The following is a 16,189-nucleotide window of genomic DNA, read 5'->3' as shown; positions in this document are numbered from 1 at the left end:
TTTTGATGATTTAAACATTGGCATGTGAAAACAGTGTTATAACTTTTCGCTGTGGGATATATGATAGTTAGTCTTCTGTGATAAATTACAGTTTTTATGTAAGACTCCCTATGTCTAATGGCATGCAGTTTCATTTGAAGTCAGCAGTATTTACCATAGCTCTAAGCTAGTAAGATCAGTAGTAGCCTCTGTTTAGGGTATATAATATATATTGAGAAACCTAAGGAGGAATTAATTAGAAATATGCTATAAATGTAATAATTTCTCTCTCCTCTTGCGGGTCTCCTAAGAGAAGGTAATTTCCTAAGTAAAGTGTTAAGGAAATAGTGGCTATGCAGATAAAAGAGTATAGGATGATGGCATTCTGTGGATAAAATATACTAAAAAACTGACACAAGGCAAGAGAGACTTACAGTTCTGTCATGAATTAGAAGTTTAGGAAACAAATCAATGTGCCGGATTTCATTCGGCCATTGTGCTGTCTGTAAATGGCAAGTTTGTTGGGCAAATGCCAAGGTGGCAGAATTTGTGAAAGAAACAATTACTTGTGGGAGTCAAAACTAATGAAAGTTTAAAGAAATTTTCAAGGTAAAAAAAAAAAAAGACTCCTAGAAAAGCAGGGAGAACTCGAAGTGAACACTTGTTGGAAAAAATATTACATTGCCTAGATATAGTTGCTGACATATTGGTATGAAGCCCTTTCTTTAGGGTAAAAATGACTAAAAAGCAAAACCAGAAGCAACCCCAAAAAGATATTAGGCTAAGCTGTGACACAGAATATTTTTACATAACTTCTTCATTTAATATGGCCTCTTGGATTCACAGGCCTGTATGGGATCTTGGGAACTCATTCAGTCCTTCTGAATGGCAATACGTTTAAACATGGTATTTCTTGGATAGTCATACCACTCCAAATGAATGCTTGGCATTAATGAGTGCATTAAGACCCGAGTGATGAAGTGTCCACAGCCTTTCATAGCAGCCTCTTCTCTGAAGACTGTGACATGTCATGTGTCCTCTTTTGTAGCTCTTTGTGCTTTGCAGCCCACAGCATTCCGCTTTATAAGGTGTTTTTTCTGTTCTCTGGGTTCTGTCTTATTTCATATCTTTCTTAAAATGGAGTTCCTAAAACTAGATCTCATACTCTAACTACAGCTTTACCAGTTCTGAATAAGGTGGAAAGATGACTTTTCTCTACACCTTCTAATATAGTAACTCCTAAGCAACATCTCAACACTGTGATCTGTGGTAACCTCCAGATTTTCTTCCCACTAAACTGTTGCCTAGTCATGATACAATATCCCCAGTATTTTAGTTACCACATCTGAAAAATGTCACAGTACTAATGACCAATGATATAGCATCCTCTGGGAAGAGACTTCTTTCATTAAATGTTTAAAAGTTAAAATGTTTTAATGAATGTATACTTCGTATGTCACAGCATAAAATAGCTACTACTGATAAAAGCTACTGTTGATGAGAGGGGAAAAACTGCAAGGCAAAAATCAAATCTTTGTAATGTTCAATTGTAGATGCTTCGTCCAAAACTTCTAATAATATCTTTAGTCACAAATAAAGCACATCAACTGACACGGGAGTTACTAGCTTTTTAATGGAAAATGACATGGATAGTTTTTTTCAAGTGAACTGCAATGTTGAAAAGTTAATAATAGACTGTATTGAGAGATAAGTTTCATGGTGCAGATTAAAACACTGCTAAAAGGGCGTTAGACATTTATGATATTTTAAAAATAGTCATGGTCCCCAAGACTTTTTTTTTTTAAGATAACTTCTTAGCCTTGCTTGTGGAAATTAATTTTATCATCTTACTGTGTAATGTGAAATAATTTGAAATTGGAAGAAACTTTCTCAAGGTACACTAAACACAGACCTTAACAGCTGTCATTGAAATATCCATTCTTGAGGAGGCTCCAAAGCTGCCTTCACATGCCACTTAAAAACAAAGGCTGGTAACTACTTTCTAACTCTGGATCTTTTCTCAGTGTTTGACATACTTTAAACAAGATATTGCTGTTCAACTTGAGTTCAGTGATAGAGGTCTAGTGCTGTGATTTATGCTATCAAAGTTGTTGGCTGTTACCGATGTATGGTGTAATAGGTTAGCATACGTGAGTCTGCTGGAAAATCAGGTGCTGTGAGTGGTGAGCATTATCATCAGCCTGCCTGTGTATGAGAAAACCTTTGTATGTGAGCTATTTGAAAATCATCTTACATGAATGACTTCATAGACTGTCTATATCTGCTACTGTTGTAAGAGGGACCGAAAGCATATGGTTAAAAAAAATTGGTAAATTAGTGTACACGATTTGAAAACAGTGGAAATTTTATTTTCATAGAATTTTTAAATTAGTAAAAAACCTAAAATTTGTTTACATGTTTCATAGCTTGTAAACTATCTGATTTTTCAAGCATGCTTGAATAGTGACAGATGTTAATTAGTTGCCTTAGCTTCATAATAATAATAATAATTATAAGTTAATATTTGTGTAGGGAGGAGTATGAAGGATAAATATTTATGTTATATTCACTGATCTTTTTTCAGATTTTGCAGCTGACTGCATGCTGAAGTTTGAAAAGTTTTGTCTTTATATCATGAGTAAAATTGCCAATTATATGTTTTGACATGTTATTATTTTCATCAGATGCCATTAAAAAAAATAGTCCTCTATGTACATAAATTAAAGCTGTTTAGAACCTTTCAATATGGCTGGTTGTATTTTAAGAATACAGATGAATTTTCAGCATCACGTCCTGACTTTGGGCTTAAGTAAGTTTGCCCAGTGGCCTGTAAACCTGATTATGGTCTGTAGAAACTGACTGCCTTAAGTTTTGTTCTCCATTTCCTGCAACACAAACATTAGTAAGTTCAATCTGATATTAAGATAAATTATGGACTTGAAAGGAGCATCTACATCTGTCTCCAGGCTTTGACAGTGACCAAGAGTAGATGCTTAGAGGAGACTAAAAGAACAGGGCAAGGACTTGGTGATACTTTCCCATTGTGCTCTCCCAGCCTCCAGCAGTCTCTGCTCTGGAAAATCATACTCAGAGGTGGTACTTTTGAGCTTTTTGGCTCTCTCTTGCATGAATTAGATAACTTCTCAACACATGTAAGCCTTTTCATCTACACAACTGTGTAGCAATAAGCTTCACAACTCAATTACATGATGTGTGAAGTATTTTTGTTTGGTTTGAGCCTGACACCTGTAATTTTTATTTGATGTCAGCCTTTTGCTTAGCTGTAGTCCGTATACATGCAGTACACCTTTCCAGGTTAATTCTCAAATCACATGGTTTGATTGTGATTATGAACGCCTAATTTATTCTTAATGGTTTAGGGACTATTTAATTTCTCTTATGTTATGTAAAATTTTCTTTTCATAAAAATTTCGTAGTTTGCAGTTATGTAAAATTGCTGTAAAATTGTTTTTTATCGAAGTCAGTTACAGCTTCCAAATGAATATTTTAGCATTAGAGCAATGTTTCTAAGACTAGATATGATGTGTATCAAAGTTTGTATTAATAAGGAAATATCTTTTTTGTGAGATTTTTGTTGCTTAATTCTTGCAGGAGTTAAAGGAAGACAATCAAGTGTTGCTAGAAACAAAGACAATGTTGGAAGATCAGTTAGAGGGGACCCGAGCCCGTTCTGATAAATTACATGAGTTAGAAAAAGAGAACCTACAATTAAAAGCTAAATTACATGATATGGAGATGGTAAGTGTAAATGGAAGATGACAAAGACAACTGATACGTATTGAATTTCACTTCCATTTTTAATAAAAGAACAACTTCCAGTGAAAATGATGTGGTAGAGGAGAAAGGTATGTCTTGATTTACGAACACTTTTCAGATACGGTTTCCTGCAGTAGCTTTGGTTCTGCATCGGGAGGGAAAAATTGCAAAGGCAGTACTCTTTTTAAAGGCAATACAGAGTTTAACTGGATAGCTAAAATATAATAAGTACTAGAGACCATAAGGATGATAGAATCAATTTTTTTTATATATATGAAGATAGTCTGTTGTCACTTAAATACTTAGATAAAAGATGTTATTCATCTTTCAAATTCTGGCAATACAGTGACATATTTTTCGGGTTATTCCCAAAATAATTTTTGTTTTTAACCAGCTCTTCTCCAAAAAGTAAATATTCTAAAATATAAAGTAATAATTTGCCTGCGTGGTTTGTGTTGTTTTAGTTTTCCTTAAGGTGTGACAGATTATTACCTTCTGTTTACTTTCATTTTCTGCAAAGTATTGAGAGTTGCAGCTGCAACTTAACTCCTGTTAAACTAGCATGTGTGGGGAGAGGGGTTTATAAAGAGCCAGGTGAGACACTCTCATCATGGACCTAGTCCTGTTACAGCTTTTTGTGTCAAAGTAGTCTTATGATAGTTTAGAGAAGATGAAATTTTGCTTCTCTGTCCATTTGTTTTTCATGTGTGCTACCAAGCTGTGCTTATCATGTATACTTTCTTTCCTGATGTTCTGAGAATTGAACTTTCAAAAAGAGTAAGTAGTCATTGCCATAGGTAATAAGAGATTCTTCTCTGCGTATTTTTCTTTACTGATTGTTACATTTCTCTTCGATGTTCTCCATAATTTTGTCCATTCCTTGCTGTCTCACTGTGTATTAGCAAATCAGAAAATGTACTTCGCATTTCTCTGTGGCATACTAGATACTAAAATACTTTGTGCTTGTTGAGACTCTTTTTTTAAAGTTACATGTGAAATAATTTTTAAGGAGCGTGATATGGACAGAAAGAAGATTGAGGAACTCATGGAGGAAAATATGACTCTAGAAATGGCTCAGAAACAAAGTATGGATGAATCATTGCATCTTGGCTGGGAACTTGAACAGATGAATAGGACTACTGAACTTTCTGAAGGTAAACATAGTAATACTAGCAAACTGATAAAATAGAAAACTTGAAAGCTCGGAGACTGGACAGCATTATGAAACTACAGGTCCTTATTTCTGAAGTACAGAGCTTTTGTCCAGTGGAGAGATGTGACAGTTTAGGGTTGGTTTTGTTTTTTGGGTTTTTTTTGCTTGCTTTTATTGTGGTTGGTTTGGTTTTGGTTTTGTTGTTGGTTTTTAAAGGCTTTTAAATCCCCTAAGCCGTAAAAATGCGAAATGCAAGAACTCCAGGTAATAAGTAATTTTTTTAATGGTGTTTTTTCTCTTACAGTGCCACAGAAATCACTTGGTCATGAGGTAAATGAACTGACATCAAGCAGATTACTGAAGCTGGAAATGGAAAACCAAAGTTTACTGAAGACAGTGGAAGAACTACAAAGTGCAGTGGGTTCTGCAGAAGGCAGTACTTCAAGAATTCTGAAAATGGAAAAAGAAAACCAAAGACTTAGCAAAAAGGTAATCATCAGTGTATGTTTGAACTGTGTATGAGTTGCCTAATGATGCTTGTCATTTTCTTTCTAAAGGCTAATTTTATGAATGGCCTTTATTTTGGGTAAAGTATTACTATGGTCTAAATGATGTTATGGTGTTTGTTAGTTTATGGTAAAAAAGAAAACCTCAGAGAGGTTTTTCTCTAATTATGCTTTTTTATTAATGATGTTAGAATGGGACCATTTTATTCAGAAAGGTCTTACACCAGCAAAGGGAGAAAAATCAATATGTTAATATTGGGGATATAATAAGTAATGGAAGTATTTTATGAAACTTGAGACCATTATTTTAACTTTTGTAATTACTAAGCAGGGGAAAGTATGTGTACATAGACGTATTAGCTAGTCTTCACCTAAGCAGAAAACTTGGTCATGTGTCCTCATTCATGAGAGAAAATGGGCCAAGGAATTGATGAGCACATGAATGGGAGGAGTTTGTCTGATTTATCTGTGCTGATCTACGCTATTTTGCTCTCCAAATTATGCATATCAAATAGAGTAATTTAGTTAGTGTTATTTATAGAGAATAAAAATTGGAAAAAACCCGGGAGCTAATTACAGTGGAGTAAAATGTCTAAAGTTTCTGAAATAGCTTTTACTTCAGCAGATATTTCAGGTGTTAGACTATTCTTAGAGAAGAGTGGGTAAGAGATAATTAAAAAAATAAAATTGAAAGAAATCCCTACTGTATTCCATACTTCCATGCTTTTTCTGATTTCTTAATGATACAGTATTTTTTGCAGTAGCCTGTGTGCTGCTTTGAGTTTCTCTGTACAGTACCAGAAAGACAGCTGGGAGGGTACAAGAGAAAGGAATAGGTATAAGGAGCAAGCAATAGTAGGTCCTCGTGGTTGTCTGATACTGTTTTTATTACTTTGGATGTCTGGCGACATGTCCTCTTTCTCACTGCCCCTAAAACCAGTGTTCTGAACGGTGATCACTTCAGCAAAAAGCATGAAGTTGAACAAAATGTCTGTTACAAATCCCATATACAGTGTCTACTTCTATCTGGACGTGCTTTGTCTTAAAAAAACCTGTTAATATAGAGTCTTATAAATACGAGATACAGTGACCACAGGAGCTCCACTCCCAGTGCCTAGAAGGCAGTTGGGCAGGCGATGGGTAAATTTGGTTCCCAGACACAGTCTGACTGCATCCCTGCTGGAGCAATTGAGCCAGTTACTTCTCCTTTGCAAAAACCAATGAAAGGGCCAATAACCCTGTAAAACATGCATTGGTCTACTAAGCAAGGGTCCAGGAAAATCTGAATTTGAGAGGAAGAGGGAAGCAAAAGACTGGTCAAGCATTAGTATTCTCATCCTAAGAGAAAGATTTAATTCAGGTTCTGGCCTAACCAATGCCATGCTTTTTGCATATTTCAGATCAACAAATTGCTTCACGAAGGAACAAATTCCATTCAACTACCTTTTTGTGATTTTTATTTCTCAGTATTACTAGCAGAAATTTAATGTATAATTCAGATAACTCGTTTCTAAAAGTATTCTTCCTGCCTGGGGTCTGAGTTATGTCTAGACTCCTCTAGGATCAGGTAATGTGGACGAGGGACTTGACCTAGAATATAAACCTTTCAGCAGATGCTGAGCAGAGATGTTGCTTCTAAGTAATTGATTATAACTTACATGTGACAGAAAAATCACACTTGGTTATTTTCACTTGTAAACAGTTTTGCTGTCTGGTGACCTTGCGAGTTGGAACCATGTGACAAAATAAACCTGTCTATTTAATTCCCAAGGAATCATCATAAGTATCTCTTGAAATAGTTAAGTAAGATCAAACAACATTAAACCCTTATAAGTTAAAAGGGTATTGGAGGAGCAGTATAAATCTCACTAAAATGGAGTTTTAAGAGGGGAAAAAAAGGTCCTTGAGGAAATATTCAGAGCCTAATAAAATCTGACCTTTTCTTTTTTTTTAATGCAAAAGTACTCTATAGATACAATCATCTGAGCCAGGGAGAAAATTCTGGCAGAATTAAATTTATTCCTAGAAGAGATGAATTGTTTCAGATAAAGAATAGAAAATTCCATTTTATTCTTTCCTTTAACCTTTATTTCTATAAGGATACCTTCAACCCAGCTAAGAGTAATACTATTGTCATTTTTAAGTACATTTTTAAAAATTTGTTTCTTTTTCCCTAGCTTGAAGAGCTAGAGAATGAAATTAGCCAAGAGAAACAAAGTCTTCAGAACAGTCAAAATTTGAGTAAAGATTTGATGAAAGAAAAAGCACAGCTTGAAAAGACACTTGAAGCACTTCGAGAAAACTCAGAGCGACAAGTGAGTAGTAGAATCAAAAGTCTTAATGCTGCATTGTACTGTACTGTTCTCCTTTTGTACTTTTTTACAGGCATAAAGGGATTGTAAATGTAGCAGATTTGCCAGAAGTACATATCTGCAGCAAAATAGCTTGTCTAAGACCTGCAGCCAGTGAGAGACATGACTCATTTTTAGCTGAGGCCTTACTGTTAGTTTTAGAACTTCTTAGTGTTTTGTAATGCTTCTGTGGCTTTCGTGGGCTATGCGTTTGCTATAGTTGCTGAGAGGGTGTAGCTCAGCCAAAAAAGAAAATTGGGAACTTTGGAGGTAAGCCAAACACCTCTCAATGGAAGAAAACAGGTTCCAGACAGCTGGTCAGTGTTTGAAGTAATGTCGGAGTATTAATGAGAATTACAGCAGCCTGCCCCTCAAAGGGACCCGACAGAGACCAATGTAGCAGAGCTGGTCTGCTGCTCCGTTGCTGACTCTCTTCCTCCTGTGTTGCTTGCAGTCTTGTTTATCTGCGGTAGGAACCATCATATGCAGCTTCGTAATACTCCCCTATACTAGAATGTTTTCTAGCTGTGGCTTGTATGTGGATAGCAGAATTTATTTTTGGTTGCCAGAAACTGGCATCTGGGTCTTTGTAAAAGATTTGAGCTGTATTTGGGAGGGGACTGAATATCACTGATGTATCTTTATCTAAGGGGTGCTGACATCTTCTAAAGGTCTTTGCAGAGTAATTCAGAGGACCTGTGGAAGGCAGCCACTAGGAAACAAGAGTTATGGAAAGTGGTGGAAATACCATCTTTAGTAATAAAGTCTTTCAGAATTATAACTGGAGTTACCTTTCATAAATTCCACTGATACTTCTTGATGAGATGGACATTTTTTAGTTTAAATTTAGAAGTATGGTGTTTTGGAATACAGAATACTGTATTTAAAAAATCCTGAAATTTTTTAAAGGCCCAATGTAATCGGTAAATGAAACTCCAGACTTGGAAAAGAAAGAAAGAAAGAAAAAAAAGCTTGGCATTGAAGCTTTACTTTCATTTAAAGAGAACAATGGGAATAATTTTAAAGAAAATATGCCAGCTTGTCTTGTTTAGAAGTGTTCTTCATTACAGTAATTGATTTGTATGTTGTATTAGAAGTGTACTCTAAAGGGGGTAAAACTTTCTGGAATAATTCATAAGTCCCAATTTGACCATCATGGGATACATGTGTTGTTTTAAACGTGTTGGAGTAAGACTGGCATTTCACTGGGACTATTTCTGCTTAAAAATAATGTACTTAGGAGCTGTGATGGGTTAGCAGTATCTTTCAGGTCTTTTACAAATCCTGTGCTTAAACTTATTGGAGGGGACTGTACAAGGTTCATTTGATTTCATAAAAAAATTACGGATGCATTGATCATGATTTTTTGTTAAGTTTGGATTATAGAAGCAGAATTCATGAAAAGTAATTATGCATGTTTGGTGACATAACAGATTATGTAAAGAAGTGTTACAAAGTTGTGGTTTTAGACATCTGTTAATTAGTTTCTTATTAATCGTTTCCGAACAGTTTGTCATTGCTGGGAACAGAGCCGTAGATCCTGTAATTAATAGTTACATTCAGACTTAAATATAAAAGAACAGTCTATAATTTTCTCAGTTTGTTTCTCATTGCAGCTAGTACTTCTGCTTTTCTCCTAAACAGCTTATTGTTGAAACATCTCTTATGCTATGTTTATTAGTGTATTCTTAAATATTGATCTAAACAGTTTCCTGCATTTTGCTGTCTGTTGTTACATACCCAAATAATTTGAAATTATTTGGAGTAACTGAAAAAGTCAGTGAAATACTAAAAATTAAGATGTAAATGTTGCCTTTATCCTTGAAGTAGATCTGGGAATATGTTACCTAAGAAAATTCAGTTCTAGTATGATTTACTTTCTTTGGAAGCTGTTTTGAAACAGCATGTCCAAGGGTCCTTTTTAACTCAAAAATTAATGTAACTTTGATGTGTTTCTTCCCAAAATGTTACTGACTCTGATCACAATGCCCTCATATCCCACAGACCACCTCTATTTTTTCCAAGTGAAAGACACTTTTGCAGCTCCCACACCTCTCTCCATCTCAAGTTTGGTTTAGAACTTGACTGCAGTTTTGTTCTTTGTGGACATATATCTCTGGAAATTACAGAGTTTAAGAAAAATAATCTAAATCTGGGTAAACGCAAATGAAAATTAAATTACTCTAAGTAGTAGATACAGCTTTGTTTAGATTTATGCTTTGTTAGTTTTATGTTATTTACTAATATCCAAGAGGAAGATATTTGAAGATTCACTTTGACTTACTCGTTGTCAAACTTCCCCTGAGTACATACATAATGTTTGTAATGCTTCAAATAAATGCCAGTACAGTAATTTATTTTTTTAAACTTAAAATAAAAGGGAAATATAATGTAATCTTATTATCTTAGTAGCTTTCAGTTTATATATGGAAGTAATTACTTGTTGGCATATTGTTTACCAGAGTTTACAATTTTTCTACCCAAATTAGATTAAGCTATTAGAACAAGAAAATGAACATTTGAATCAAACTGTAGCTTCTCTAAGACAACGCTCACAAATCAGTGCTGAAGCGAGAATGAAAGAAATTGAAAAAGAAAATAAAATCCTTCATGAGTCTATTAAAGAGACCAGCAGTAAGTTAAATAAGACTGAATTTGAAAAAAGACAAGTCAGGAAAGAACTGGAACACTATAAAGAGAAAGGGGAGAGAGCAGAAGAACTTGAGAATGAGCTGCATCATCTGGAGAAGGAAAACGAATTATTACAGAAAAAAATTACTAACTTAAAAATCACTTGTGAGAAGATAGAGGCCTTAGAACAAGAAAACTCAGACCTGGAAATGGAAAACAGAAAACTGAAAAAAACTTTGGATAGCGTAAAAAATCTCACTTTTCAATTGGAATCCTTAGAAAAGGAAAATTCACAACTCGATGAAGAAAATTTAGAATTAAGAAGAACAATTGAATCCTTGAAGTGTACAAGCATTAAAGTGGCGCAGTTACAATTAGAAAATAAGGAACTGGAGAGTGAAAAGGAGCAACTTAAAAAAAGCCTTGAACTCATGAAAGCCTCGTTTAAGAAAACTGAACGCTTGGAAGTCAGCTACCAAGGCCTAGACACAGAAAACCAACGGCTACAGAAAGCCCTTGAAAACAGCAATAAGAAGATTCAGCAATTAGAAAGTGAATTACAAGACTTAGAGTCTGAAAATCAGACTCTGCAAAAGAACTTAGAAGAGTTAAAAATCTCTAGTAAGCGCCTAGAGCAATTGGAAAAGGAGAATAAGTTGTTAGAGCAAGAGACTTCTCAACTGGAAAAAGATAAGAAACAGCTAGAAAAAGAAAACAAAAGGCTTCGACAACAAGCAGAAATTAAAGATAGCACTTTAGAAGAAAACAATGTAAAAATTAGTAATCTGGAAAAGGAAAATAAATCTTTATTTAAAGAAATAGTTGTATATAAAGAGTCATGTGTACGCCTGAAAGAACTAGAAAAAGAAAATAAAGAACTGGTGAAAAGAGCTACCATTGATAAGAAAACCCTTGTCACTTTACGAGAGGTAAACAGAAATTAGTTACCATTCCTGTCGTCATCTGTTTGTAATGTAGAGAAATTATATCTGTATTTTTTTAAAAAAAAGTTTGTATTTTGTATTTTTTATGCTTTAATGTATATACTATTAGCATCTTTTTAATGTTTACAGTAGGGAAGGCATTAGATAATCAAAATTTATATAATCAATAATCAAATGGAATAATATAATCATATTACACTTAATTCTGTAAGGTTGCTTACAGACTGTCATGGAGCCTTTGTTAAACGAACGTTGTTCAGATTCTTGATATATTTGTTCTGTCTGAAACAATTCCACTTCACCGTGAAGTTCAAGACCAAATTTCAAAGGGAAGTTCTACAGAAAGGGACTAGACAATTACAGTGAAATCATATTATAGTTAAAAATCTAATATCTGATACAGCTGAAAGCTAATAATTGGAAGGAAAGGAGAGTTAACATTGAGTTATTCAAGTCATGTAGCAATAAAAGACTCTTGCCTTGACAGTTGTAGAATTAAGGCTACAGTATTTTATTTATATGATAATACTGACTAATTTTTTCTGCATAAGGACTTGGTGAATGAAAAATTGAAGACCCAACAAATGAACAACGATCTAGAAAAACTTGCCCATGAACTTGAAAAAATAGGCTTAAACAAGGAGCGTCTCTTGCACGATGAGCAGAGCAGTGATGACAGGTGAGAATGTCAAGGCCTACCTGGAACAGTGTAGAAATGAGGGTCTCTCTTATTCATTAAGATGAAATGGTTTTACAGACTGTTTTTGTGGCACACTTGAGACCCAAACTAGAACTTGCTGCTATTTGAAATTAATAAGGTAGTTGATGCACTTTTACATTTAGCTGTCTGTGAAAGTGCGTTACCACTTTTTCTTACTAAGAAATTTCTTCAAGTATGTCACTAGATACAGGTAATGTGTAATTAAAATGTTTTATGTTCTAGTTAGCAGCAGAAACAGTAGCTATAAAAGATAATAGGCCCAAAGTGTTTTTCTTTTTCCTTTTTGACTGCTTGACTGAAAGAAATGTTTTTTTACTCTTTTGTAACATAATGGTTACTTTAAACTGTCTCACTCTTTCCTTACAACTATTTCCTTCTATTTCTTCCTACCAAAAGGAAGCTGTTTGCATTCCCGCTTACACAGGCTGGGAAGTATCCGATACTTGAGTGTCTCCAAAACTTCGTACTGGCTCTATCAGTCTACCACACCTGCCGTTATAAAGCAGCTGCTATCTTGACATCTGTTTCCTCTACTGTATGTTGTGTTGTGTCTTATCCTGCAGGGATTTAGGGAAGATTTGTGACAGGAGAAAAGCAGACTGGTGTATAGGCTTTTAGCCAGTCTTTATTTCACAATGTTATTCAGTTGTGCTCTTCAAATTGAAAAAAAAAAAAAAAAAAAGCTGCTGTCATGATCTGTTATTACTATTGATTGTCATGAACATGTAGATTGATTTTAGGCCCTCTATATTAAAAGAGAACCAAACAAATTCTCCCCCCCCCCCCCCCCCCCTTCAGTTTCCCTTTCTTGCTGCCAGTGCTCTGTTACTGGGGTGGTGCCAGAATCCTGTAGGGGGAATCTGTTACCACCTCTTGTTTTCTGCTGGTGTCTTTCATCTGCCTTTCTCAGCTCACAAATGAGGAGGTCTTATGTCAAGAAAAGTCCTCAGAACTTTGAGTAGTGTGATTTCTTCCAACTTAAGCATGACTGTGTACCAGACAGTGCATAGTATGTGTTTGGTTTGTCCTTAGGTGAATATACTATACAAAGAAGAACAAATCCTTGAGTTAAGTTGAAGCTTAAACTGCTTAGATGAAGAAGTCCAGACTGAGCAACACTTTTCTAAATCACATTGTAGATTCCAAGCGGTTGGAGTGAGCACTCCCACAAAGGGAGAAAATTTTGCTCTGTAAAGGTGCTTTTGCAAATAGTACTACATGGAAAGATTTATGAGTCTAATTCTACTTTTCAGACAAGAGACAATGGCACTTGTCCTTTACAAGTGCTCATACTTCTAAAGATGAGACGTTGTGGGTTCACTTCTCATAGGTTAGTTGGTTTATGACACTGTATGAATTATAACCTTGGGCCATACAATACTAGTGTTTCCTTTGCATTTTAGAGAATGGATCTGTAAATTATAATTTGGAAGAAAATTTGGAGTTACATGTCTCTGTGGAATGGGGAGTTTTTTCCAGCTTTCATTAAATTATAATCTAAATGAGCTTTCAACATACTTCTGGCACCTGTCATGACCTGTTTTATTTCTTCCTTTGCTTCCAGGTTACCTGTGTGTGGGAATTACACAAATAAATAATTTTCTTTTCATTCCCCTCACCTTCCCTTAGTGCTCTTCCAATGGGTATTCCTTTTTCAAGTAATCAATGCATGTTTTTTGCTGTGTATATATTGTATATTAAGAGCACAGCCCAGAGAGCAGGCTTAAGAATTGTATAGTGGTTGACCTGCACTTGGCACATGTCTACTGCTGGCTTTAGATCTCTTGTGTAATTTGGTGCTGCTTGGGTGCACTGTGATAAGAACAGCTCATGCTTAATTCTGTGCAGATTGCTTTGCAGCAGGAGATAATGCCTTTCTAGAAAGGTGTTCATGGCAAACTTGATTGTCCAGCGCTGACCATGTGAAAGCACCACAAAAGCAGATGGAGTATTTGATGGTACGAGATATTTGGGTATCAGACTGGGTATGATATGCCTGTTCAGGCTGATCTGTGGGGAGGTGTGCAATAAGCTTTACAGCTTGAAGCTTACCCAGAACATTATCTAAAGTCTACCTATGAGCTCAGGCTTGTGACCATACCTTTCTTTATATTATTGCCTAGCTGAGGCATTAGCAATTGTTTCATCTGGCCTGTAGTAAAGCTAGGTTTGTTATGGCCAGAATTACTTCTCAGTATATTTTTGGTCTGCCCCTCTCATTTTGATGAGAGATATTAAAAGTGCACAATTTTTCGCTCCCTGGTGGGAGAGAGCTGGTTGTGGGGGTCTCTTGTATAATGTTCTTGGTAGCACTTCAGAGTCTTTCTGTCGGGGCCTAAGCTGACCACATTTGATAAGTTAACGTTGAAGTGTTTTCCATTTTCTCTTGCCTTTCAAATGGCTGTTGTCTCTAGCCAAAAGATGTGTGGACTTTGACCCTGAATCTGAAATACCCAAATGTCAATGATTCTAGAAAATTTGTACCATCTTTCATTATTAGGTGTTCAAAAGGACACTGGAGATTGGGTCTCTGCTATTAGTCTTTTTCTTTCTTTGTTTTCTATGTAATTGTATAACTTTGCAGTAACAGAAATTCTTACTTGTAGCTGAATATATGCTTCAGCTCAAGAAGATGAAATGTTATCTATTCTACTAGTCATAGACTGCCTACTGTTTCTGAAGTCCCTGAGAATTACTTGTCATACCTTAAAATCTAGGATTCTCATCCTACTACATGATGCTACTGGACAGCTTTCTACTTATTAATTCTCTTACCATTGGTTTTCTGCTCCAGTTCCTGACTAGATCTAATGCCGTTGTTCATTCAGGAGTCTCTTGTAATCTATTCTGTTCACTAAACTGATAGATTCTTCAGCAGTCAAGATTGAAAAGAGGGATATCAGGAGTTTGTCTTATTTTATCCTACTGTGGGGAGAAGTGGGATGTTTTGCAGATTCTGAGTACACGTACAGTGACTGAACTGCTTAAAAGTGATTTATGAGTGTGTTTTTCAGTATTTTCTAAAAAGGAGATACTGTTCTAAACCAATAGATTCTAAATCTGACCACTTCTCTCCCAAATATGTGGTTTGGGTTTTTCAGGTGCCCTACAATATTGTAAGTATGGTAAAAAATGGAAGCTTTACACATCAGGAGTGGTAGCAGTCTTAAAATATCAGCAGCTGGGCTGAGTGAGCAGTTAGCACATTCATACATCAAATGAGTATGCACCTGCAAAGTACTGTGTTCCATCTCCTTCCCTAGTGCCTCCTCTTCTCGAGCTGACAGGAAATGGAAATTGATTAAAATCTTGCTCTCCAAATACTTCACATCCTAATTTAGTTCAGGTCCCTGCTGGATCCACTGGAGTGGAGCCAGAAGGAAGAGTGCTGTCATCACACACACACTAATGATCCAAATAAAGCCAGCATGCTACTGGTGTGGCTGAACATGGCTTTTTGTATGGCTAATATGTTTTAAAAGTAAGAAGGATTCAAAAACGTTTCTGACTCCTGTCCTCTGTTTGTTTAGACATAGGACTTGATATTAATACTGAGGTGTCTTCATGCTTTTGAGTAGAGTCAGCATTCAAGGATTTTTCAATGTAGCTATAAGGCTACTGTTTCAGAACATTTTAGAATTTAAATAACCTCAAATAATTTTTGAAATACAGACTTTTTTGTGTGTGATGTCATTGATCAGTAGGTACAAGCTTTTGGAATCAAAATTAGAATCCACACTTAAGAAGTCTCTTGAAATAAAAGAAGAAAAAATTGCTGCTTTGGAGGCTCGTTTAGAAGAATCAACAAATTTAAACCAGCAACTCCGTCAGGAACTTAAAACAGTAAGGAGAACAACATTTTTTCTATAACATTATATTACTCCTGTACCAGCTATTGTTATTTCAACACTTGACCTTTTGTGTAAAACAGCAAAAGATGGGAATTGTTCAGGTAATGTAAAGCAGGAAAAAGGTATGGCTGCCTTTTAAGATTGCGGTAATGCATGACCGGTGTTGAAAAGTTGAGTTTGTTTGCCATCGAATATGTCAGGTGGATAAATAATCTCAAGTTGATTTGATTTGGGAGGCCCAAAGTAGTCATTTTCGGTTACATTTTCTGATCTTGA

At 35.5% G+C, this 16,189-nt stretch overlaps 1 protein-coding gene across 11 annotated transcripts in view; it reads left to right on the top strand.

Moving 5' to 3' along the window:
- The window catches only part of CCDC88A (coiled-coil domain containing 88A), an 83,530-nt gene that overhangs the window by 36,452 nt on the left and 30,889 nt on the right, over window positions 1–16,189 (top strand). For all 11 annotated transcript variants that reach the window (XM_049799720.1, XM_049799719.1, XM_049799718.1 and 8 more), the window contains 7 exons: window positions 3,592–3,738; window positions 4,766–4,910; window positions 5,214–5,398; window positions 7,593–7,730; window positions 10,256–11,326; window positions 11,893–12,020; window positions 15,764–15,905. In XM_049799720.1, coding sequence (XP_049655677.1) covers window positions 3,592–3,738; window positions 4,766–4,910; window positions 5,214–5,398; window positions 7,593–7,730; window positions 10,256–11,326; window positions 11,893–12,020; window positions 15,764–15,905 — 1,956 coding nt within the window. The remainder of the gene's footprint in view (window positions 1–3,591; window positions 3,739–4,765; window positions 4,911–5,213; window positions 5,399–7,592; window positions 7,731–10,255; window positions 11,327–11,892; window positions 12,021–15,763; window positions 15,906–16,189) is intronic.

Source organism: Accipiter gentilis, chromosome 5 (genome assembly GCF_929443795.1).
Source record: "Accipiter gentilis chromosome 5, bAccGen1.1, whole genome shotgun sequence".
NCBI classification, from domain to species: Eukaryota; Metazoa; Chordata; class Aves; order Accipitriformes; family Accipitridae; genus Astur; species Astur gentilis.
Note: the sequence above shows the minus strand (reverse complement) of the source record. Positions and strands in the feature narration are given on the sequence as shown.